The following is a 25,243-nucleotide window of genomic DNA, read 5'->3' on the forward strand; positions in this document are numbered from 1 at the left end:
TTAGGTGCCATCATTGGTAATGGAAAAACAAAAAAAGCTATGCTTTTACCATACCAAACTTAGAATATTGCTCACCCTCGAGCAAGAGAAGAAAGAATAGATGAAGAAGAAGAAGATATGGAGGAGAGGGAGAGAGGGTTGTGTTTCGGCCAAGGAGGAGAAGAGAGGGGTGTGTTGTGTGAAAATGAAGAAGAATGGAGGGGTTTATATAGTGGAGGGAGAGGGGTTAAGGTTCGGCCATTTTAGGTGGGTTTGGGTAGGAAAGAGATTTTGAATTTTGAAGGTAGGAGGGGTTTATGGGGAAGAGTGTTTATGGGAAAGATGGGATGAATGTTAAGAAGAGGGGAGAATATGAGTGGAGGTAGGTGGGGATCCTGTGGGGTCCACAGATCCTGAGGTGTCAAGACTTTACATCCCTGCACCAATTAGGCGTGTAAAATGCCTTTGCATGCAATTTTGGCGTTTAAACGCCGAAGTGATGCTTATTCTGGGTGTTCAACGCCCATATGCAGCATGTTTCTGGCGTTGAACGCCAGTTCCATGCTTGTTTCTGGCGTTCAGCACCAGCTCTTCTCAGGGTGTCTTTCTGGCATTTGAACGCCTGGATGTTGCTTATTTCTGGCATTCAACACCAGATCCATGCTCTGTTCTGGCATTGAACGCCAGCCAGATGCTCCTTACTGGCGTTTAAACGCCAGTAAGTCCTTCCTCCAGGGTGTGATTTTTCTTCTGCTATTTTTGATTTTTGTATTTTTTTCGTGACTCCACATGATCATGAACCTAATAAAACATAAAAGAACAATAACAATAAAAATAAAAATAAAATTAGATAAATAAAAATTGGGTTGCCTCCCAACAAGCGCTTCTTTAATGTTAATAGCTTGACAGTGGGCTCTCACGGAGCTACACAGGTGATCAGGTCAATGTTGTAGACTCCCAAAACCAAACTTAGAGTTTGGATATGGGGATTCAACACCAAACTTAGAGTTTGGCTGAGGCCTCCCAACACCAAACTTAGAGTTTGATTGTGGGGGCTTTGTTTGACTTTGTACTGAGAGAAGCTTTTCATGCTTTCTCTCCATTGTTACAGAAGGATAGCCTTGGGCCTTAAACACAAGGTAGTCCCCATTCAATTGAAGGACTAATTTTCCTCTGTTAACATCTATCACAGCTCCTGCTGTGGCTAGGAAAGGTCTTCCAAGGATGATGCATTCATCCTCCTCCTTCCTAGTGTCTAAGATTATGAAATCAGCAGGGATGTAAAGGCCTTCAACCTTTACTAACACGTCCTTCACTAATCCATAAGCTTGTCTTACAGAATTGTCTACCAATTGTAATGAGAATGTGGCAGGCTGTACCTCAATGATCCTCAGCTTCTCCATTACAGAGAGTGGCATAAGGTTTATACTTGACCCTAGGTCACACAGAGCTTTCTCAAAGGTCATGGTGCCTATGGTACAGGGTATTAATAATTTGCCAGGATCTTGTCTCTTTTGAGGTAAAGTTTGCTGAACCCATGTATCTAGTTCACTAATGAGCAAGGGAGGTTCACCTTCCCAAGTCTCATTACCAAACAGCTTGGCATTCAGCTTCATGATGGCTCCTAGATATTGAGCAACTTACTCTCCAGTTACATCTTCATCCTCTTCAAAGGAAGAATAGTCTTCAGAGCTCATGAGTGGCAGAAGGAGGTTTAGTGGAATCTCTATGGTCTCTATATGAGGCTCAGATTCCTTTGGGTCCTTAATAGGGAACTCCTTCTTGCTTGAGAGACGTCCCATGAGGTCATCCTCATTGGGATTCACGTCCTCCCCTTCCTCTCTATGTTCGGCCATATTGATTATATCAATGGCCTTGCACTCTCTTTTTGGATTCTCTTCAGTATTGCTTGGGAGAGTACTAGGAGGGGTTTCAGTGATTCTCTTACTCAGCTGGCCCACTTGTGCCTCCAAATTTCTTATGGAGGACCTTGTTTCACTCATGAAACTTAAACTGGCCTTGGACAGATCAGAGACTAAGTTTGCTAAATTAGAGGTATTTTGTTCATAATTCTCTGTCTGTTGCTGAGAAGATGATGGAAAAGGCTTGCTATTGTTGAGCCTGTTTCTTCCACCATTATTAAAGCCTTGTTGAGGCTTTTGTTGATCCTTTCATGAAAAATTTGGATGATTTCTCCATGATGAATTATAGGTGTTTCCATAAGGTTCACCCATGTAATTTACCTCTGCTATTGCAGGGTTATCAGGATCATAAGCTTCTTCTTCAGAAAATGCCTCTTTAGTACTGTTGGATGCATTTTGCCATCCATTCAGACTTTGGGAAATCATGTTGAGTTGCTGAGTCAACACTTTGTTTTGAGCCAATATGGCATTCAGAGCATCAATTTCAAGAACTCCCGTCTTCTGAGGTGTCCCATTATTCACGGCATTCCTCTCAGAAGTGTACATGAACTGGTTATTTGCAACCATGTCAATAAGTTCTTGAGCTTCTGCAGGCATTTTCTTTAGGTGAATGGATCCACCTACAGAATGGTCCAGTGACATCTTGGAGAACTCAGACAGACCATAATAGAATATATCCAGAATGGTCCATTCTGAAAGCATGTCAGGAGGACACCTTTTGGTCATCTGCTTATATCTTTCCCAAGCTTCATAGAGGGATTCACCATCTTTTTGCTTGAAGGTCTGAACATCCACTCTAAGCTTGCTCAGCTTTTGAGGAGGAAAGAACTTAGCCAAGAAGGCTGTGACCAGCTTATCCCAGGAGTCCAGGCTATCTTTAGGTTGTGAGTCCAACCATGTTCTAGCTCTGTCTCTTACAGCAAAAGGGAAAAGCATGAGCTTGTAGACTTCAGGATCTACTCCATTAGTCTTAACAGTCTCACAAATCTGCAAGAACTCAGTTAAAAACTGATAGGGATCTTCTGATGGAAGTCCATGGAATTTGCAGTTCTGTTGCATTAGAGCAACTAATTGAGGTTTCAGCTCAAAATTGTTTGCTCCAATGGTAGGGATTGAGATGCTTCTTCCATCAAACTTGGAAGTAGGTGTAGTATAATCACCAAGCATCCTCCTTGTATTATTGTTGTTAGGTTCGGCTGCCTTCTCCTTTTCTTGTTCGAAAATTTCAGTAAGGTTGTCTCTGGATTGTTGTAATTTTAGCTTCTCTTAGTTTCCTCTTCAGAGTCCTTTTAGGTTCTGGATCAGCTTCAACAAGAATGCCTTTTTCCTTTTTCCTGCTCATATGAAAGAGAAGAGAACAAGAAAAGAAGAGGAATCCTCTATGTCTCAGTAGAGAGGTTCCTTATTGTTAGTAGAAGAAGAAAGGGAATAAGAGTGAAGAAGAATGGATAATCCAAACACAAGGGTGAGGATAGGAGCAGTGATTTGGGATGAAGAGAAGTGTTAGTAAGTGAATAAATAAATAGAATAATATGAGAGAGAGGAGTTTTCGAAAATAAATTTTGAAAAGGAGTTAGTGATTTTCGAAAATTAAGAAAAGAAATAAAATAAAATTAAAATTTGAAACAATTAATTAATTAAAAAGAATTTTGAAAAAGATGGAGGTATTTTCGAAAATTAGAGAGGGAAGAGTAGTTAGGTGGTTTTGAAAAAGATAAGAAATAAACAAAAAGTCAAATAGTTAGTTGAAAAAGATTTGACAATCAATTGTGAAAAGATAAGAAAATAAGAAGTTAGAAAAAATATTTTAAATTCAAATTTTTGAAAAAGATAAAATTTTGAAAAAAATATGATATAAAAGATATGATAAAAAGATATGATTAAAAAGACTTAATTTTTAAAATTTAAAATTAATTACTTGACTAACAAGAAACTAAAAGATATGATTCTAGAATTCAAAGATTGAACCTTTCTTAACAAGAAAGTAACAAATTTCAAATTTTTGAATCAATCATATTACTTGTTAGCATAATTTTCAAAAATAAAGATAAAATTAAGAAAAAAATTTTGAAAAATACTTTTAAATTTTCGAAAAATAGTAAAAAAAATAAAAAAGAATTGATTTTTGAAAAAGTTTTGAAAAGATAAGATTTTTAAAATTGAAATTTTGACTTGACTAACAAGAAATAACTAAATTTAAAAATTTTTTGACTTAGTCAACCCAAAATTTCAAAAATTATGAGAGAAAAAAGGAAAAGATATTTTTTTTTATTTTTGAATTTTTAATGATGAGAGAGAAAAACATAAAAATGATCCAAAACATGAAAATTTTGGATCAAAACCAATGATGCATGCAAGACCACTATGAATGTCAAGATGAACACCAAGAACACTTTGAAGATCATGATGAACATCAAGAACATATTTTTAAAAAAAATTTTATGCAAAGAAAACATGCAAGACACCAAACTTAGAAATCTTTAATGCTTAAACACCATGAATGCAAAAATGCACATGAAAAACAACAAAAGATATAAAACAAGAAAACATCAAGATCAAACAAGAAGACTTACTAAGAACAACTTGAAGATCATGAAGAACACTATGAATGCATGAATTTTTGAAAAATACATAAATTTTTAGAAAAATGCAATTGACACCAAACTAAAAAATTGACTCAAGACTCAAACAAGAAACACCAAATATTTTTTATTTTTATGATTTTATTATTTTTTTGGATTTTTGTATGTTTTTTTCGAAAACATATAGGAAAAAGGAATAATGAATTCAAAGTCCTCAATCAAGATTCCAGGAATCATACCAGGTTAGTCTAAAGCTTGATGGCCAGCCAAGCTTCAGCATACCATTTTGAAACTTTAGAATTCATTCTTAAAAATTTAGAATGATTTTCGAAAACAAAAGGAATAAATTTTGAAAGATTTTTGAAAATTTTTTTAGAATAAAATTAGAAATAAAATGCTTAAACATAAAATAAAATTACCTAATCTGAGCAACAAGATGAACCGTCAGTTGTCCAAATTCGAACAATCCCCGGCAACGGTACCAAAAACTTGGTACGCGAAATTGTGATCTCTGGTAATGGCTCCAAAAACTTGGTGCTCTAATCTTAATTTGTAGTTTGTCACAACTCCGTGTAGCTGACCAGCAAGGGCACTGGGTCGTCCAAGTAATACCTTACGTGAGTAAGGGTCGATCCCACGGAGATTGTTGGTATAAAGCAAGCTATGGTCATCTTGTAAATCTCAGTTAGGCAGATAATAATTGGTAATGAGTTTTCGAATAATAATAGTAAATAAACAGAAAATAAGAATAAAAATACTTATGTAAATCATTGGTGAGAATTTCAGATAAGTGTATGGAGATGCTTTGTCCCTGTTGGATCTCTGCTTTCCTACTGCCTTCCTTCAATCCTTCTTACTCCTTTCCATGGCAAGCTGTATGTAGGGCATCACCGTTGTCAATGGCTACAACCCATCCTCTCAGTGAAAATGGTCCAAATGCTCTGTCACAGCACGGCTAATCATCTGTCGGTTCTCGATCATACCGGAATAGGATTTACTATCCTTTTGCGTCTGTCACTACGCACATTACTCGCGAGTTTGAAGCTCGTCACAGTCATTCAATCCCGGAATCTTACTCGGAATACCATAGACAAGGTTTAGACTTTCCGGATTCTCATGAATGCCGCCATCAATTCTAGCTTATACCACGAAGATTCTGATTAAGGAATCCAAGAGATACGCGCCCGGTCTAATGTAGAACGGAAGTGGTTGTCAGTCACGCGTTCATAGGTGAGAATGATAATGAGTGTCACGGATCATCACATTCATCATGTTGAAGTGCAATGAATATCTTAGAACAGAAATAAACCGAATTGAATAGAAAATAGTAGTAATTGCATTAATACTCGAGGAACAGCAGAGCTCCACACCCTTAATCTATGGTGTGTAGAAACTCCACCGTTGAAAATACATAAGTGATGAAGGTTCAGGCATGGCCGAGAGGCCAGCCCCCAAAACGTGATCAATAGTCTCCTAAGATGAACAATAGATTAAAACTGAGACCAAAGATGTCTAATACAATAGTAAAATATCCTATTTATACTAGACTAGCTACTAGGGTTTACAGAAGTAAGTAATTGATGTGTAAATCCACTTCCGGGGCCCACTTTGGTGTGTGCTTGGGCTGACCTTGAACTTTACACGTGCAGAGGCTTCTTTTGGAGTTGAACGCCAAGTTGTAACGTGTTTTTGGCGTTCAACTCTTGTTCGTAATGTGTTTCTGGCGTTTGACTCCAGAATGCAGCGTAGAACTGGCATTGAGCGCCAGTTTTCGTCGTCTAATCTCAAATAAAGTATGGACTATTATATATTGCTGGAAAGCTCTGGATGTCTACTTTCCAACGCCATTAAGAGCGCGCCATTTGGAGTTCTGTAGCTCCAGAAAATCCATTTCGAGTGCAGGGAGGTCAGAATTCAACAGCATCAGCAGTCCTTTGTCAGCCTTTCATCAGAGTTTTGCTCAGGTCCTTCGATTTCAGCCAGAAATTACCTGAAATCACAGAAAAACACATAAACTCATAGTAAAGTCCAGAAATATGAATTTAGCATAAAAACTAATAAAAATATCCCTAAAAGTAACTAGATCCTACTAAAAACATACTAAAAACAATGCCAAAAAGCATATAAATTATCCGCTCATCAATGACCTTGCTACTTTAATTGATAGTTCACAGGTAAAGTAGATGTTTTGACTCTCAGAAACAATGTTTCAATTCCATATTTCTGTTTTGAACCCACTCTCCCAAATGTTCATTAAGAACATATATGATGTCCTCTCATGCATAAACCCTTTGAGCTTGAAAGTTGAAATGTGAACAAGCCCATTTAACTATTTATAGTTCACGATATTAGCTTTTGTTAGTTCTGCCAGGAGAGTTTAGCCTTCTGCTTCTCTAGTTATCCTTGTATACAGCATATAAATCAATGTCCCACTTTATATGATTTTTTTATCATCTCAACGACTAAAACTTAATTAAGTTTAAGTTTTTATTCCTAAGTTTTTTGTATTAAAGGTTTGTAATATATATTGTTTTCATTATCAAAGGAAGCGGCTAAGAAGTCCTTGGAAAAAGCTGCAGAGCGTGTGAGATGCCTTGATGAAGATATGGCAAAGGCTAGTTAAGTTGTTTATTTGTTCTCAGATTGATGATATTGTATTTTATATACTATTGTGTGCAGTAATTACATTAAAATATGATATCATGCAAATTATACACTATAAGAAGCCAATTAACGTGATGCCAATTATAAAAATTTAGGTTCTTTCTCGCTCAATAGATTTGCAAGGAACCTATTTGGTCTTTAATGTTTTGTTACCATTTTCTACATCTATATCAGTACTAGAGTGAATCAGCATTTATGTACATAGTTGAGGAGTGTTCGGCATGCTAGATGAAAGGGGTAGAAGGGTCCTTACAAACATATGTTAGCTAGGGAGTATGGGGGAGGAATATATCTAGTTGGCAATTCCTATAACTTCTCTAACAACTTCTAGACTATTCTAGATTATTTACTCAATTCACTCTATTATGTCCCCTGAAACTGGGTTCTCGATAGCTTTAAAACTTTGTTACATGTAGCTTTTCTCGCAAACTCCAGAATTTAGCTTTAGAGACAGCCTTGGTCAGCACATCTATTGGCTGGTCAGTTGAGGGAATGTGAGCAACCAATAATTTTCCTTCCATAACTATTTCTTTTTCAAAGAAGAGATTCAACTCGTTGTTTTTTGCTCGATTATGTAAAATGGGATTATGAGCTAGCATTATGGCACTGAGTTTGTCATAGTACACCACTGGTCTTGTACAGTTTCATTTTGGTATGAATATTATTAGATCTGACATTGATGTTATTGTTGCTTTTCATACTTCGTAATAATCTTCCCTTTTTATGGAACAGTGGATAATAAAATTCTTCTAATTTAAATAATTTTATTTCCTTATAAAACATCTTTTACTAAAAGTAGCATTAATTCTGTGTAGCTTGATTGGTTTCATGGTTTGCACTTTTGTGTATCTTCAGGAGTGATATTATTACTGTATTACGATCAGAACGTGATAAAATGGAACTCGAGCCAAAGTTTTCTAAAGAGAGACTTGATAGTTTTATGAAAGAGTTTGAACACGAGGTAATTGATGGAAATAATGTCAAATGCTTTATGTATGTGTTCTACTAATTCATGGATTCTGGGTTGATATTTTAGAAAGCTGAAGCAAATAGAATTTTAGCAAGGAATGTAGAATTTTCTCAACTTATTGCTGACTACCAACGAAAATTATGTGAAAGTTCTGAGTCATTGAATGCTGCTGAGGAGCTTTCAAGGAGACTTACGATGGAGGTTAAGATTGTATCAAATTACAATGTTGAGCTTTTTAAGAGTTTACTTTTTGTAACATTTTGATTTAGTACCTATTTATTAACTCACTGCCTCCCCTTATTTGTCAGTTATCTGTTTTGAAGCTTGAAAATAAAGTATTATCAAATGCAGAAAAGCGAGCATCTGATGAGGTTCATAGTTTATCTGAAAGGGTGTAGCGCCTGCAGGTACTGCTCATTTCTTATTTGTGTTTCTTTGATATGGCCTAGGAACTAATGAGTCCGTAATGAGGTTGGGGTGAGATTGTGGGGTTATGGTAAGGATAAGGGGATGAAAGCATTTTTGTAGATTGAACCCTTTTGATCTTCTGTGTTTTTTCCAGTTCTAACTGACTAAACAAGTAAAAGACTACTTGCTATATTATGCACATTCAAGATGATGTTTATCTTAGCTTGCTATATTATGTTTATTCAGGATGATGCTTATCTTATGCTTCTGTTGCAGGCTAGAATCTAATTTTATATACTATATCTAATTTTTAGTAGTAGATGTAGAATCTAATTTTTAGTAGTAGATGTATATATATAAGGAACTTAGTAACTGAGGGTTTGGTGCGTCTCAAGTTTTGCTCACCTTCAAGGTGTTTGATACAATGTTAGTGTCAGAGTCAGCTTTCTTTCTAGTAGCTTTTTATTTGTTTTATTTTATTGTGTGAATTTATTTTTGGAATTTCCACTATTGGATCCTTGTTTTTGTTTTTGAATGTTGGCTAATCTGTTTTGTTATAGTAAGAAATATGCATGCTGAGATAGAGATAGGAAGCCTGCGCATTTCGTTAATAATGTTGCTGGTTTGATTTATAAGCTTATTGATTATGTGCTCCTTCGGGTGATTTTGCACTTGAGCTGTTTGATGAAATGCGAAATAGGCTTATACATGTAAAATCCAAAAAATTTTTTATAATTTTTGTATACTAAAATCTTAATATAACAAAAATTCTATTTAATTTTTATAATTATGAATGTCATTATGAATATTTTTCTAACTGCTTTTCTATATAATTATGCAAGGTAACAATGAAGATTAAGCAATGAAGATTAAGCTGATTATTATTGTGGTTTATTGGCTAAGATAGAGTACTGTTTAGAATCTTTACATGTATGGTTGACTAATGACTTTTATTAGAAGATACTTATGTATGTAGGATATGTTTTTTTTTTTTGTAGAGTATTAGTAGTGAATTCTAAGTGATACTATAGTTATTTTGATATGGTTATGCTTACTTTAGTATAAGATGTATGAATTTTTACAATTAACTTCATTCTAGTATTTTTGGATCATTATTATAAATATATTTTGGTTAGAGATAATTTTTATTATTTAAAAAAATTATTTAATATAATTATGTATTTATTTTTATTTTATAATATTCAACGCATTTAAATAAAAATGCAGAATTATTATACATGTAATTATATTATTAACTATTATGTTGTATTAATAATTATTAAATAATTATATATATATATATATATATATATATATGTGTATATATATATAGATATATATATAGAAAAATAAAACGAGACCTAAATCTCTTGTTCAGCCTCACTAGATAGTATAAGCCAGCCATCTGCAAGTACAGAACGTACTTCATGTCCAGGCGCATGCCCTGCTGCCGTCGCATGCTCGAGATACATCAGTGGGGCTGCATAAAGAATGTATCAAATTGTGTCTCGCCATCGGAACATATTGACACAACATCATTCACTAATGCATATCGTATAGCAGAACATACAACTTGTACTCTACCAAATCATGTTATGCGTTAGCATGGTTAATAACTTCATATACACATCAAACTGGGCCTAATGAGAAAATATTTTTAAAACATTTTCTTAAAAAGAGTGTACTTAATTACGATAAAAAAATTATCCTACGAGGACTACTCAAGTAAGCAAAAAAACATTTTTTTCTGGATAACTTTTTCTTCTTATTTGTGCTCACCCATAAACCACTAATATAACCACTTAACAACAATATATAATGACTACCATTATAACATACAAAAGGTCAAAATATAAAAAGTAACACATTAAATCCTACTTTAAAAGGAAAAAAACACACTAACCTGTTCATTGATGACACCAGCTATATGTGCGACCCCATCCAAACCATAAAGTCGATCCGGGTCATCCCCTATCAGCTGAATATTCTGTTGAACACTTAGTTGGAGTCGTTTTCTTTGAGATTTGGTGGGGTATGGGGTTTGAAATAGTGGTTCGAATGAGTTTGACTCGAACTCTATTTATAGGGCAAGCCTTTATAATTCAAATTGGGTTGTTTCGAATTACTAGGAGCAGCCAAACAAGGTGTAATTCGTACCATATTAATTCGAATTACTAGGGGCTTCAATTCGGTGTGCTAGTTCAAAACAAGCTGATTTGAACTAGTATGCATCTTATTTGTGTGTAATTCAAATCAGGTTGATTCGAATTACCTTAGGAGCTCATGCATGCATAATTTGAATTATATTGATTCGAATTACTAAGGGTTTCTATTGCTTTGTTTAATTCGAATTGATTTAATTTGAATTACTATTGATTTGTTGAATTCGAATTTGGTTATTTCAAATTACATAGGATATTGCTTTTGGGAGATTCCCGTTACATTTTTTGTTTTAGTTGAATTGTGTAATTTTTCTCCCCTTGGTTTAGTTACGTAATTTGCCCTCACTATGGAGATGATAGGCTTGTAAATATGATTAAGTCGTTCGAAAAGGAAATTAACGACCCACAATTGGATCAACGGTACGAGTTAGGACACATAGACAGTCAAGATTGCTCCACGTCTGACATCATTGACCTCAACAATTGGGTTGATGATATGGAATTATTAGTCTCTTCTTCTTTACCAGATGAGATGAATTAATTCTTGGTACCTGTTCATACCCTGGGTCGAGCTGTACGACCCGGGCTGCTTGAAGATAAAGCGACCGACCTGTTCAAGTCTAGAATCCCCGATCTCTTCTCAAAGAGGTCGGCCAAATCGACAATAGAGGCCCAAATCAGGCCCAAGTAAAGGAACGCGACCCATATCCAAAGGCAGCCCAAGCCTAGAAGGATAAGGGCGGTTCCCTTAAAGATAAAAGATGACTTCACTCAAAGATAATATAAGATAACTATCTTATCCCTAGAAAGATCACTCTACAAACATTATAAATACACTGGAGCACCCAGGTATAACTCATACTCTGATTCTACTAAAAACCTGCTTAATACCCTTGCTAACTTAAGCATCGGAGTCCCTTGCAGGTACCACCACCCTCTGGTGACGAAGGATCAGCACCACCACCCAGTCCAACAAATCGGACACAACAGCTCCGACCAGTACAGAAGATCTCGTCTGAGATCGACCTACAGTTTCAGGTAACCCTCGGAACATTGGCGCCGTTGCCGGGGACCTGGAAGTCAGCCCATCATCATGGCGGACAACCTTGACAATGACCACAATTCTGATTTGGAGACAGAACGCCACATAAGAACGCGGACGTCACACCAGACGATACTTCTCAGCCTAACAAAGACAAGAATTCGCCAAACACAGGAGTCATGGAGGTACTCCAAGATTGCTTCAAACAACTCGAAAAAGAGGCTGAATATCAAAGGGAGGCCGAGAGAGACCTACGAAGGGAAACTAGGCGACACCGAGAATTAGAGGACAAGCTCCTAAAGCTTGAAGCCGACCTCAAAGCTAAAACTATCCGATCCATTCATGAAGATAGCCCCCGCAAGGATTAAGACCCATTCACCAAAGAGATCATGAAGGCCAAAATCCCAAAGGACTTCAAACCCCCTGACATGACTCCGTACGATGGCACATCAGATCCCAGCCATCATCTCAGTAATTTCAGAAGTAGAATGTATCTCACCGATGCCTCAGATGCAATTCGATGCAAAGCCTTCCCGACTACCTTGACAAAGGCAGCAATTAAATGGTTCGACAATCTGCCCCCTAGGTCCATCTCAAGCTTTGACGACTTAGCCAAGAAGTTTCTAGCCAGGTTCTCCATCCAGAAGGACAAAGCTAAACACGCCCCAAGCCTATTAGAGATCAAGCAGGAAGATCAGGAAAGTCTTCGTAGCTACATGGAAAGCTTTAACAAAGCATGTCTGGACATACAAAGTCTGCCAACAGAAACAGCCATTATGGGTCTCATCACTGGCTTACGAGAGGGACCTTTTAGTCACTCCATATTGAAAAAACATCTCACATCTCTGCATGAAGTGTAAGAACGAGTAGAGAAATATATCAACATAGAGGAAAACTCCCGACTAGGAGAGACCTCAAAGTCTGGATTCTCCTACTCCTCCCGAGATAAGGATAAAGAGTCCAAGAAAAAGGAAGATCAACATGGAAAAAAGATCAAGAAATACCATAATTACACCCCTCTTCGGGTGTCTCTTGTAGATGTCTATCGAGAAGTATGCCACACTGAAAAGATACCCCCACCTCGCCCACTCAAAAGCAAGAAAGGAGGAGGAAATTGGACAGAATACTGTGAATACCATCGAATCTATGGACATCCCACCAACGAGTGCTTCGATTTGAAGAATGTCATAGAAAAATTAGTGAAAGAGGGGAGACTAGATCGGTACTTAGCCAGCAAAACAGATGAGCCAACAAAAAGAAGAAGGGACGAAGAGGTCGGACGAACTGAATGACTACCTCGTACCCTGGAGAGACATATCCACATGATACATGGAGGATTTGCAGGAGGAGAAATCTCCAAATCATCTCGCAAAAGACATCTGAAAGAAGTATATCATGTCGAGGAAGGAGAAGGAGCACCCGACCTCCCCACTATCACCTTCACCAAAGAGGACGCAGCTGGCGTCATCTCGGGACATGACGATACCATGGTCATCACTATCATATTAGCCAACGCTAATCTCCACCGCACACTGGTGGACCAGAGAAGCTCGGCTGACATACTGTTCAAAATCGCCTTCGACAAACTCGGCCTAGAGGAAAAAGAACTCAGAGCATATCCGAACAGCCTCTTCGGGCTGGGAGACACTCCAATCCAACTGCTTGGATACATCTCACTATACACAACCTTTGGAAAGGGAAACCGGTCAAGGACACTCAACATAGACTACATCGTGGTCGACGTAAGTACAGCCTATAATGCCTTGATAGGTCGGACAACGTTGAATCAGCTCGGCACAGTAGTCTCGACTCCACATCTATGCATGAAGTTCCCAACCACAGAAGGGATCGCTACGGTAAGAGCAGACTAGAAGACAGCGCACTGCTGTTACAACAAAAGTCTGAACCTCAGAGGCAAAGGAGAAGAAATCCACACCATTGAACTCGGAAGAGTTTGAGGGCAGGAAGAACTTCGTCCACAACCTGAAGGCGAGACAGAAAAAGTCCAAATCGGAGATACTCCAGATAAAACAACCAATATTGGCACAATCCTAAAAGGAGATGTAAAGGAGTCCCTCATACAATCTTAAGAGACAATGTCGACCTCTTTGCATGGAAGGTCGCAGACATGCCGGGCATAGACCCCATGTTAATGTGCCACAAGTTGGCAATTTACCCAGAATCTCGGCTAGTACAGCAGAAACGTAGAAAGCTCGGACCAGAACGATCCCAAGCTATGGAAGAACAAGTACAAGCTCTACTAGAGACAGGATTCATAAGAGAAGTCAAGTACCCACTATGGCTAGCCAACGTCGTCTTGGTGAAAAAATCAAATGGGAAGTGGCGGATGTGCACTGATTGCACCGATCTCAACAAAGCTTGCCCAAAAGATCCTTATCCACTCCCAAGTATCGACGCTCTGGTGGATGCCTCCTCCAGATACAAATACCTCTCATTTATGGACGCCTATTCGGGATACAATCAAATCCCGATGTACCCGCCTGATCAAGAAAAAACATCATTCTTAACCCCAAAAGCAAACTACTGCTACATCGTCATGCCATTCGGACTCAAAAACGTAGGAGCCACTTATCAAAGATTAATGAATAAAGTCTTCACTGACCATGTCGGGAAAATCATGGAGGTTTACGTGGATGACATGTTAGTAAAGACACAAAGCGAGGAATCATTACTGTCCGACCTCACCCAAGTGTTCGATACCATGAGAAGGCATGGCATGCGACTTAACCCTACAAAATGCAGCTTCACAGTAGAAGCTGGCAAATTCTTGGGTTTTATGCTCACACAAAGAGGAATCGAGGCAAATCCAGATAAATGCCGGGCTATACTCAACATGAAGAGTCCGACCTGTGTCAAATAGGTACAACAACTAAATGGAAGATTGGCAGCCTTGTCCAGATTTCTAGCCGGATCGGCGATAAGATCTCTCCCCGCCACTCTAAGGAAGGGAATGAGGTTTGGATGGACAACGGAGTGCGAACAGGCTTTCCAGGATTTCAAAAGGTTCTTGGGACAACCACCTATTCTAACTCGGCCATGGGAAGGAGAACCACTTGTATTGTACCTCGTAGTAGGACATCGGACAATAGCCTCAGCACTGGTCAGAGAGGATGAAAGTGCACAACAGCCTATATACTTCATCAGCAAAGCACTACAAGGGTCCGAACTGAACTACCAGAAAATAGAAAAATTCGCCTATGCTCTCATCCTAACGTCTCGACGACTTCGCCCATATTTCCAAGCCCACATCATCAAGGTTCGAACCAACCAGCCCATAAAAGGCATTTTACAAAAAACAGATTTAGCAGAAAGAATCTTACAGTGGGCAGTCGAGTTATCCGAATTTGACCTTCAATATGAAGCTCTGACAGCCATCAAATCACAGTATCTGGCCAACTTCATTGCAGAGTTTACTGACACACCAGAAATCCCTATAGAATGGAATCTCTACGTAGATGGCTCCTCGAATAAAACTGAGAGTGGCGCAGGAGTGATAATGGAAAGCAACCAGGGAACCCAAATCGAACTTTCCCTCAAATTCGGGTTCCCTGCTTCAAACAACCAAGCCGAATATGAGACATTACTTGCTGGTTTGAAGCTGGCTAAGGAGGTCGGAGCCCAAAAACTTATCATTTTCAGTGACTCACAAGTAGTCACCTCACAAATAGCAAGGAGCTACCAAGCCAAAGATCCCACCATGAAAAAGTATTTGGACAAAACCAGAGAACAGCTCAGACAACTCGGGGAATATGAGGTCTGCCATATACCTCGAGAACAGAATGCTCGAGCTGATGCACTCTCAAAACTTGCCAGCACCAAACCAGGAGGCAACAATAGAAGCCTCATTCAGGAGATACTACAGAACCCGTCAATCAGGGAAGAAGAAAAAGTCCTAGCCAAAACAGGTCTGAATCAAGGATGGATGACTCCTATAAACAACTACCTCAAAACAGAAACACTCCCCACAGATAAGAAGGAGGCGAAGAGGTTAAAACAGGAGGCACAATACTACATCATCATAAATAATACTCTATACAAAAGAGGGATTTCAACACCCCTGTTAAAATGTGTGTCGACTTCCAACACAAAGGAAGTATTAGAAGAAATACACAGTGGCATCTGTGGCAACCATCTCGGAGCACAAGCTCTCACCAAAAAAGTACTTCGAACAGGATTCTATTGGCCGACTTTACAAAAAGAAGCAACAGAATTCGTAAAGACATGTCCACCATGTCAGAAACATGCCAATTTTCACATCGCCCTACCAGAGGAGCTCATCAGCGTAACCTCACCCTACCCATTTGCAAAATGGGGACTCGACCTCCTTGGGCCCCTTCCCCCAAGGAACAGGACAGGTCAAGTTCCTCATCGTAGGGGTAGACTACTTTACAAAGTGGATTGAGGCAGAACCCCAAGCCAACGCCACTTTTCAAAGAAGTCGAAAATTTCTATATAGAAACATTGTCACAAGGTTTGGGGTTCCATACTCCATTACCACAGACAATGGCACTCAATTTACAGACGCATGCTTTAGAAAATTGGTGGCCAACTTGAAAATAAATCACCAATTCACGTCCGTAGAACACCCCCAGGCTAACGGAAAGGCAGAAGCCGCCAATAAAGTTATATTAGCCGGACTAAAATGGAGATTACAGGATGCAAAGGGAGCCTGGACTGAAGAGCTCCCACAAGTCCTATGGGCATATCGGACAACTCCACACTCCACGACAAGAGATTCACCCTTCCGACTAGCCTATGGAATGGACGCAATGATCCCAGTAGAACTCGAAGAAGGGTCCCCCAGAATGATCTTCTACAATGAAGAGGCCAATTCCCAACTTCAAAAAGAAGAGCTTGACTTAATTTCAGAAATACGGGAAAGAGCCCAGATCAGGGAAGAGGCGCTAAAATGCCGAATGGCCTCAAGATACAATCAAAAAGTAGTACAACAAAGTTTTGTCGAGAACGACCTCATCCTAATCCAAAATGATATCGGAACAAGTCGACCTGGAGAGGGAAAACTCGCGGCAAACTGGAAGGGACCCTACCGAGTCATAGAAGTACTCGGAAAGGGCTACTACAGGCTGTCCGAACTTGAAGGGCGAGAACTGGCAAGGTCATGGCACGCCTGCAACCTAAGAAGGTATTATAGTTAGAGGTAATAAATATCTTAGGATAAGGTGCACTCTTTTTCCTAAAAAGGTTTTTTAATGAGGCGTCAAGCCAAGATCTACAAACTGCCTGACTTAGAAGGGTAAAACACCCACATGTATATATTTGCATATTTTCTATTTTGAATAAAGTTTTTCCAGATTTTCTACAAATCCTCTTTATCAAGACGCATTAATCTGAAATGCAAAATTTATCATCCGATTACAAAGCTACAGATCGACAAAAGTGAAAACCAAATTCACTGCTCGATCACGATGAAGTCGACAAAGATGAAAATCGAAAAGTCGGCCAAGCAAAGGATCAAAATCGGCAAGATGAAAAGCGACAAAACAGAATATTGCAAGAAGTTATCAAAAGTGATCCATAGGAAAGGACCTGACGAGGTCTTAATAAAAATGAGTTGCTAAAAATAACTTAAAGACGGACCGACACAAAGAAGTCGGACCAGTCAAACAGAAAAAGTTATAAAAAGTAAATCCATAGGAAAGAGGCCTGGCCAGCCCTGAAAATGGATTACTAAAAAAACTTAGAAAGGACCGACATGATGAAGTCGGCCTAAAAAGCTACAAAGTTATAAAAATTCATCCATCAAAAGAGACCTAACAAGGTCCAAATAAGATGGATTACTAAAAATAACTTAGAAAGGACCGACATGATGAAGTCGGCCTAAAAAGCTACAAAGTTATAAAAAGTCATCCATCAAAAGAGACCTAACAAGGTCCAAATAAGATGGATTACTAAAAATAACTTAGAAAGGACCGACATGATGAAGTCAGCCTAAAAAGCTACAAAGTTATAAAAAGTCATCCATCAAAAGAGACCTAACAAGGTCCAAATAAGATGGATTACTAAAAATAACTCGAAGGACTCAGCAAAAAGATTCAACGCGACAGGAGGCGTGCGCTAAAAAGGACACAACTCGACCTACAGAAAGCCACAACCCCACCAAACCCGCAAGTATTCTATGGGAGTACTGAGAAAGAATAAGTCGAATAGAACTAGCCTCAGAAACCTTGTTCGACTAATGCAGAAAGTAAAAGCCATCGAAAGAGGTCGGACAACAAGAGTCCAACATTCTAAGGATTCCTGAAAAATGCTAAACAACGATGCAGATAAGCATATCGCGAAGGAACAAAGCTACTATGATAAAAGGCTCAAGAGAACACCCAAGAGTTGACCTCAAAGAGCTCAAGAAGCTACTTTGTTTTTCTACATAGAGTTACTATAGAAAAGCAACCAAAATACCCAAGTCAAGATCACAAGTTACAAAAATAAAGAGTTCAAAAGCACACAGACCGGGCTATACACAATACATCAAAGAAAAATTATAAAGGATCCAAAGACTCCCCAGTAGCAGTATCTCGAGGTGAAGGAGGACAAGTTTGAAGGGGTATCGCATCTACCGTCCCATCATCCCGGTTCAAGATCTGGACATCAGGGTCAAACTCGAGCTGGCCAACCTCAGCTGCTGGAGTCGAGGAAGGCAAGGCAACAGAGGCTTTGGCAGATGGCATAGGAGGAGGGTCTACATCTGCATCATCATCATCCGAGCCATCAGGGACAATCTTACCATCTACTACGATGTTGTCCAGACAGAATAAGGTGAGGTTGAGCTCGGGTGCAAGAACCCGAACCTGAGCCTTCAAATTCTCGTAAGCAGCATTCACGCTACCTACAAGATGACCCTGGAGCTCAGCATAGTTGGCTTGGGCAGATTTCAAACTCTCCCTAAGCTCCATCATCTCACCAAAGGCTAAGACATAGCTCTCCTTATGCTTATGCGCCATCTCCTCGGCCAAGTTCGCAGAAGCCGCCGCAGCGGTAGCCCGAGTCTTCTCACCCTCCAACTCTTTTTCCAACTTTGCCACCTTCACCTTGAGATCCTCTTTTAACCCATTGATTCTGTCAAACTCTGATTTGGCCTCCTCCATAAAAGCCTTTGTTGCATGAATGGGAAAGGGAGACAAAGAAGGGAGACATCGTCAGTAGGAACAACACCATAACGAGCAATTTGCTGATCAACAAACCCAACGACATCAAAGTCAGGAGCGTCCAAGTTGAAAGGCTCAACAGTCCTCTGTCTTTTTGGAGGAAGGCCAGTAGTAGGAGAAGAAGTAGCAGCAGAAGTCTGGGGAGGATCAATCAAATGGACCTGAGGAGTTGGAATCATCCTCCTCGGCCCAGCAGAGCTCAAGATCGGCTTCTTGGGAGGAACTTGAGAAGATCCCTCCCCTGCAGCTTTAGCCGAGATGTTCTGGCCAGCGGTAGCCTTCCTCGCCTTCTTAAAGGCTTTCATGGAATCATTGGTCTTTGCCATCTCTGAAAAAAAAATAACCAAAAAAAAAAAGTTACAAACTAGAAGCAAAAGCAAGTAAAACAGAGCAAAAGAAGTCGGTCACTACCCAGCTCAGCTCGGACAAGAGAGGGGTCCCCCAAAAATCTCTTTGTATCGAGATGGGGAGGTTCCCCCCAAATATCTTCCAACACAGTTACAAAGGCCTGCTCAACCTCATCAAGCATCTCCCACGAGTATCGAGACACCACAACATTCTTTTGCCAACACAAGGGGAAGGTAGGTTCACCATTCGACTGTAAGAAAAATGGTCGAGCTCCCTCAACAGCTCGGACCTTAAAAAAGTAGTTCTTAAAATCCCTAAAAGACTCATCATACATAGAAAACACTTTGTGCCCTTGGGCAGACCTGAAAGAAACCCAAGAAGCTTTCTTTTTGGTAGTCCCAGGCTTGGTCAAAACAAAGAGATATATAAAGAGAGTTTGAGAAGGTGTGACATCCAACTCTTGGCAAAGTAACTAAAAGATCTTGATAAAGCCCCAGGAGTTCGGATGGAGCTGGGATGGAGCTACATTACACGACCACAACAAGTCGGTCTCAAAGGAGGTAAAAAGAAAAGTAATGTTTAGCTGGCTAAAAAAATAGTCATAGGCATAGAAGAAGGGACGTTCCCCCTGGGTCAGAGTAGGAAAGCAAACCCTTTTATCAGAGTCAGGTGCTACCAATTCATAGTTTTTCTCCTGATCCCTACTACTACAGATTCGGTGATGTTTTCTAAGATCCGCGCAGAACTCAGAATTAACTAGGGAAACACACATCAGGACGAGGGAGTCCAGCCAGTCGGACATACCCTCAGGGACCTTGGAAGATGTCTTGACAATATTTTTGCGAGAAGACATGGTCAACTAGTCCTACAGCAAAGAAAAAGATAAAGGGATTACTAAATAAACAACTTGGACAAATCAAAAAACATCTCGGACAAATATGGATACAACCCGGGCTAAAGCATACAAAACAACAAAAGGAGGCCCCAGGACTCACACCAAGGTCCAGGGGCATTCTTTGGAGGCAGTAACAGAGTAAGGTTTCAGGAAAAATCTACGACCTACATCCCTCAAAACAAGGAAGCAACCCTCCTTCGATAGCAACATTCCACAAAAACACAAAATAATCTATCAAAGTCATTACCTTTTACAGCCTATCAGAAAAATCAAACATCAAAACATGCAAAGGGACAATCATCAAAGGCGCAACCTTTTCTCAGAATCAAACAGTTCATTATTTCAAAGGAAGAAATCAAGAAGATACATTTAGAAACAGTAAGCAGCATTCAAAACCCTAAAAACGCATAAAATACCAGCAAATAAGGAAAGGTTCTACAAAATTAAAGAAACCCTAAAACAGCACACAGAGCAGTAGAAAATCAGACGCAGCAAGCAAAGAAAGATTCAAACTTTCCAGCTTTTCCCAAACAAAAATCAAAAGGATTACAAATATCCAAGCATAAAAATGAAGAGAAAAAAGAAAGAGAGAAGACCAACCTGCAAAAGGGAAGGAATGATCAAGAGATTGAAAAGAAGCAAACACCAACGATCGCCTCTTCAAAAGCAGAAGATAAAACGCAAGAAAAGTTGCGGTGAAGCAAGAAGAGGAGAAACAAAGAAGAGAAACTCTTTGAAAAATTTTGAAAAGAAGTAAAGAAGTGGGAAGCAAAGGAAACGGCGAAAGGGAAGGTTAATGGGCATTTAAAACCTTCGCATGTTCCCAAGGAAGTACAAAAACGCGCGCTACAAGGAAAAACGTTCCGCATTTAAAGCTGCTTAAATGATGTTCTACAAACAGACCCAACAAAAGAATGCTCGAGTTCGGCTTCCCCAAAAGAGATCGAAGTTCCAAAAACTCGACCTCAAAAGAAAGACCGAGCTCGAGCAGGGGCACTGTTCATACCCTGGGTCGAGCTGTACAACCCGGGCTGCTTGAAGACAAAGCGATTGACCTATTCAAGTCTGGAATCCCCGATCTCTTCTCAAAGAGTTCGGCCAAATCGACAATAAAGGCCCAAATCAGACCCAAGTAAAGGAACGCGACCCATATCCAAAGGCAGCCCAAGCCTAGAAGGATAAGGGCGGTTCCCTTAAAGATAAAAGATGACTTCACTCAAAGATAAGATAAGATAACTATCTTATCCCCAGAAAGATCACTCTACAAACATTATAAATACACTGGAGCACCTAGGTATAACTCATACTCTTATTCTACTAAAAACCTGCCTAATACCCTTGCTAACTTAAGCATCGGAGTCCCTTGCAGGTACCCTCTGGTGACGAAGGATCAGCACCACCACCCAATCCAACAAATCGGACACAACAGCTCTGACCAGTATAGAAGATCTCGTCCGAGATCGACCTACAGTTTCAAGTAACCCTCGGAACAGTACCCTTCTGGAGATGAGATGATAGAGCATGTAGCAATGGAATAATATGAGATCCACGATGATTTTCACTTGCATTATAGTTTTTTGTTGGAACAATAGGACCAATAGTATATGTATGTGAAACTTTTTGAAACATTTTTTTTACTGAAAACTCATCTGCATTGATTTTTATCTGAAGTTGATATATAATTGAATACTATATTATAATAATTTAGTTAAATTTATCAAATTATCTAATAATTTTTAAATATCAAATTTGTAACAGCCTAACTATCAAATGTCACGCTTCCGGTTGCGCCACTCTGATAGTTCGGGTATTACGACGACTTTTAAAATATTTAATAGTAAAATATGAGCCTATTTAAATCTTAAACCGGATTTTCAAACATACAACCATACCTTTCAATACAATTTACAATACTTACAAATAATATATATATATATATATATATATATATATATATATATATATATATATATATATATATATATATATACATCATACCAATATATAAACTTCACATATCAAAACTCCTATCCCTCTTGCAAAAGTTATAATATTAATGGCGAGGGAAGAATAATAATAACTAAACTAAAACATCTTCTATCGCATAAGCTAAACCGAACTACTCTTCATAAGCTTCTTCGTCCATTTCCTGAAAAGAGAAGTCTGTAGGGGGGTGAGAACCTAACACATGGTCTCACCATAGATTTCCAGAATTTGTTATAAGAAGATGTATAGTAGGTAAATTGTTTTTCAAACTCAATGATTAAGTATCCAGAAATTCCAAACTCAGTCTTTCCTATAAAAGAAAATTAAAAGTTTCCTAACAGTATGAATGATCAATCACAGCCTTCAACTCAGCGACTCAAACAATTCCACAACCAAATCATCATCTCACCATCAATATCCAAACTCGAAGGTACCACTACAGAAACAAACACAGGCAAAACATATAAGGAAAACACAGGTATAGATTATAGTTACAGCAAATAGCTCAGATAGCAGTTAATAACAGTTAAGCATTTAGGCAGACCCAAACAAATTCAAACTCAAGCAAAGCATACAAGTGCATATAATAAATGCCTATCCTATGGCTGATGATATCATCTATCAGTTACGTAGCCATCCCGACATGTTCTCATGCTCAAAAATATACCATGGGGAAAATCCCCAAGCTGACATGGGGAAGAGAACGCCCCCAAGCTCAAATATATCTATGGGACGAATCCCAAGCTGACATGGGGAGATGAGACAACACCCCAAGCTGACATGGGAAAAACAATACCCCAAGTTGACATGGGAAAAACAACACCCCAAGCTCAATAGTAACTATGGGAAAAATCCCGGCTGACATGGGGGCAATGCCCCAAACTCAATATATTCAATAATTTCTCATAATTATCATTTCTATTTCCGATACTAATTCATATCTCACTTTCTCATTCATCCTCATTGTCATTCAATTATTCAAAAATCATACTCAAAAATCAATCTTCACTCTCATACTCATTCTCATCATACCACTCGTTACTTTCTTTAAGAATTCAGATTCAAAATATAATTTATTCTTTTCTAAATAAACCAAGCACCAAACGTAAACTTTTTCTTTATAATTCTCAAAAATCAAATTATAAAATTCTTGAAAATCTGAATCTTTCTAAATAACCATTTTTAAACAGAGTCTCTAATTTTTATAAAAATTTGGGCAGCATCTCCTCTAAAATTCGGACTATGCCACCCTCGCGGGTCCCATCAAAACCACAATTTCCAACCCAGTCTCAACTAGTTTCAGATATCAAATCCTCTCCAAAATCAAACCCAATTCCAAAATTTAAACATCTTCCAGTGATTCAAGAAAAATCAATTCAATAACGACCAACTTAACAAACCAAAACAGCAAATCAAAATATCTAGCTTCCTCAATAATTCAATAAACCAATCAAATAAATGATCACAGCCATCCAAATAGTTCAATTCAATTCATAAAACTCATGTAATTATAAAAATATATTTTTCATACTATTATAGACTTATAACAACTCTTAAAAGTAAAATGAATTTTAAGAAAACGCCCCTACCTCGACATGTTCAAACCACAATCCAAATGACTCAAGAAATTTGTTTCCTCTCGACCCGAAGTCAACGACAGCTTTAATTCATAGCCCGCACACTTTCGCCACAGCATAAACATCTTCAAGTCCCAACATGCAACCCCGTTATTAACTCCTAAAACATCAATATCGTGGAAACCTCAAAACACATAATAGAAAACCAAAGGCAAGGATTCCGAGATGGAGACACTAACTGGAATAAAAGAACGACGCGCCAGCCACCCCAAACTTAACCGGCAGCAGCTCTGACAACGACCAGGAGCTTCAGTGGCTCAGCAACAACTTTAATTTTTGACATGCAAACCCATAAAATTAACCTTACAACATCTATACATCAGAGTCCTTAACCACAGATAGCTAGAATGCTTATAGAAAGAGCTTCAAGGAATGGGCAAGTCACTATAAAAAGAAGAATGATAGAAGTGGAGCGGCGGCTCCAATGGTGACCTCCGGCAGCGGCGACAGAGATAGCTTCACGGATAGTGACGTGGTTTGGGGACGGGTCAGCTGGGTGGACCGGCGGCAACAGATCTGATGCGCATCTCCTCTCTCCGTGGTTGAGCTCCCTCGCGGTTCTGTTTCCTCCCTTGCGCGTCCTTCACTCGTGACGAAACAGTGGCGGTGACGACATGGAGCACGGCACGGCGGTGGTTACAGAATTGACCCCTCTTCTCTCGCGCGTCTCTTCTTCGCGATGGCGCAGCTGGCAGCGGCAAGGACAAAAGGCGGGACGGGGTTGATGGGCTCAGCAACGATGACCAGGAGTGGTAGCTCCCTGGATGATGACGGCGGTAAGGTTGACGGCGGCGAGCTTCTCCTCCCCTGGCGCTCCCTTCCTCTCTCTCGGATTCCCCTCTCCTCTCATCCCTTTCTTCTTCTTCCCCGGCCCCCCTTCCCCGATCCCCTTTCTTTTCTTTTTCTTCTTTCTTCCTTTCAGCTGCTAGGTTAGGTTTGTTAGGTTAGATTTGTGTTTAGTGTATGTGTTGTGTGTGGGTCTGACCGAGTGAGTGAGTGTAATTAGGGTTTTGGGTAGTGTGGGTTAGTTTAGGTATTTTTATTAAAATTTTAGGTATAGTAGTGTAATTTTATAAAATAAATAAAAAGATAAAATAATAATTAAAAATCAAATTAAATATAAAATATCCATCTTTAAAATACCTTCCAATTACAAATTTGTAAATTAGTTTCAATTAAATGCTAATTAAATAAAAATTGGAGATAAGTAAATTAATTCTCCTTTATTTATAAAATAAGGTTAAAAATCTAAATATTTAAAAGTAAGACATATAGAATATTCACTATTTATTTATTTACTTTTTTTTATAAAAACTCTAAATAATAAATAAGAATTTACTCAACTTATGTATAAAATCTCTAAAAATATAATCTTAAATAAATATAATAGACCATAAATATTTAATTAATAACTTTTCCAAATTAGGGATCTTACAAAATTCACATAAAAATCGCTACATTTGA

At 38.8% G+C, this 25,243-nt stretch overlaps 1 protein-coding gene, 1 non-coding gene and 2 pseudogenes across 2 annotated transcripts; 3 read left to right on the forward strand and 1 right to left on the reverse strand.

Moving 5' to 3' along the window:
- Window positions 1-920: 920 nt before the first annotated feature.
- LOC148547906 (uncharacterized) lies at window positions 921-7,846 on the reverse strand (annotated as a pseudogene).
- LOC148547907 (small nucleolar RNA R71) lies at window positions 2,598-2,705 on the forward strand. The gene has a single exon (XR_015897591.1). It is a non-coding gene; the product is annotated as a small nucleolar RNA R71 (small nucleolar RNA).
- A 171-nt stretch (window positions 7,847-8,017) lies between the features above and the next one.
- Window positions 8,018-8,515, forward strand: LOC148547908 (nuclear-pore anchor-like). The gene is made up of 3 exons (XM_088496336.1): window positions 8,018-8,108; window positions 8,184-8,318; window positions 8,426-8,515. Exons 1-3 carry the CDS (start codon window positions 8,043-8,045, stop codon window positions 8,513-8,515), a joined length of 291 nt encoding a protein of 96 aa, XP_088352462.1. The 5' UTR covers window positions 8,018-8,042.
- Window positions 8,516-8,583: 68 nt separating this feature from the next.
- On the forward strand, window positions 8,584-21,694 carry LOC148547909 (uncharacterized; annotated as a pseudogene).
- Window positions 21,695-25,243: the final 3,549 nt, after the last annotated feature.

The sequence above is a fragment of the Arachis ipaensis genome, chromosome B8 (assembly GCF_059453495.1).
Source record: "Arachis ipaensis isolate K30076 ecotype BB chromosome B8, ASM5945349v1, whole genome shotgun sequence".
Lineage (NCBI taxonomy): Eukaryota > Viridiplantae > Streptophyta > Magnoliopsida > Fabales > Fabaceae > Arachis > Arachis ipaensis.

Coding starts and splice junctions, on each gene's coding strand:
- LOC148547908 (XM_088496336.1), top strand. CDS start 8,043: ATGGAACTCGAGCCAAAGTTTTCTAAAGAGAGACTTGATAGTTTTATG. Junction 8,109..8,183: donor TGAAAGAGTTTGAACACGAG/GTAATTGATGGA, acceptor TTGATATTTTAG/AAAGCTGAAGCAAATAGAAT. Junction 8,319..8,425: donor CAAGGAGACTTACGATGGAG/GTTAAGATTGTA, acceptor CTTATTTGTCAG/TTATCTGTTTTGAAGCTTGA.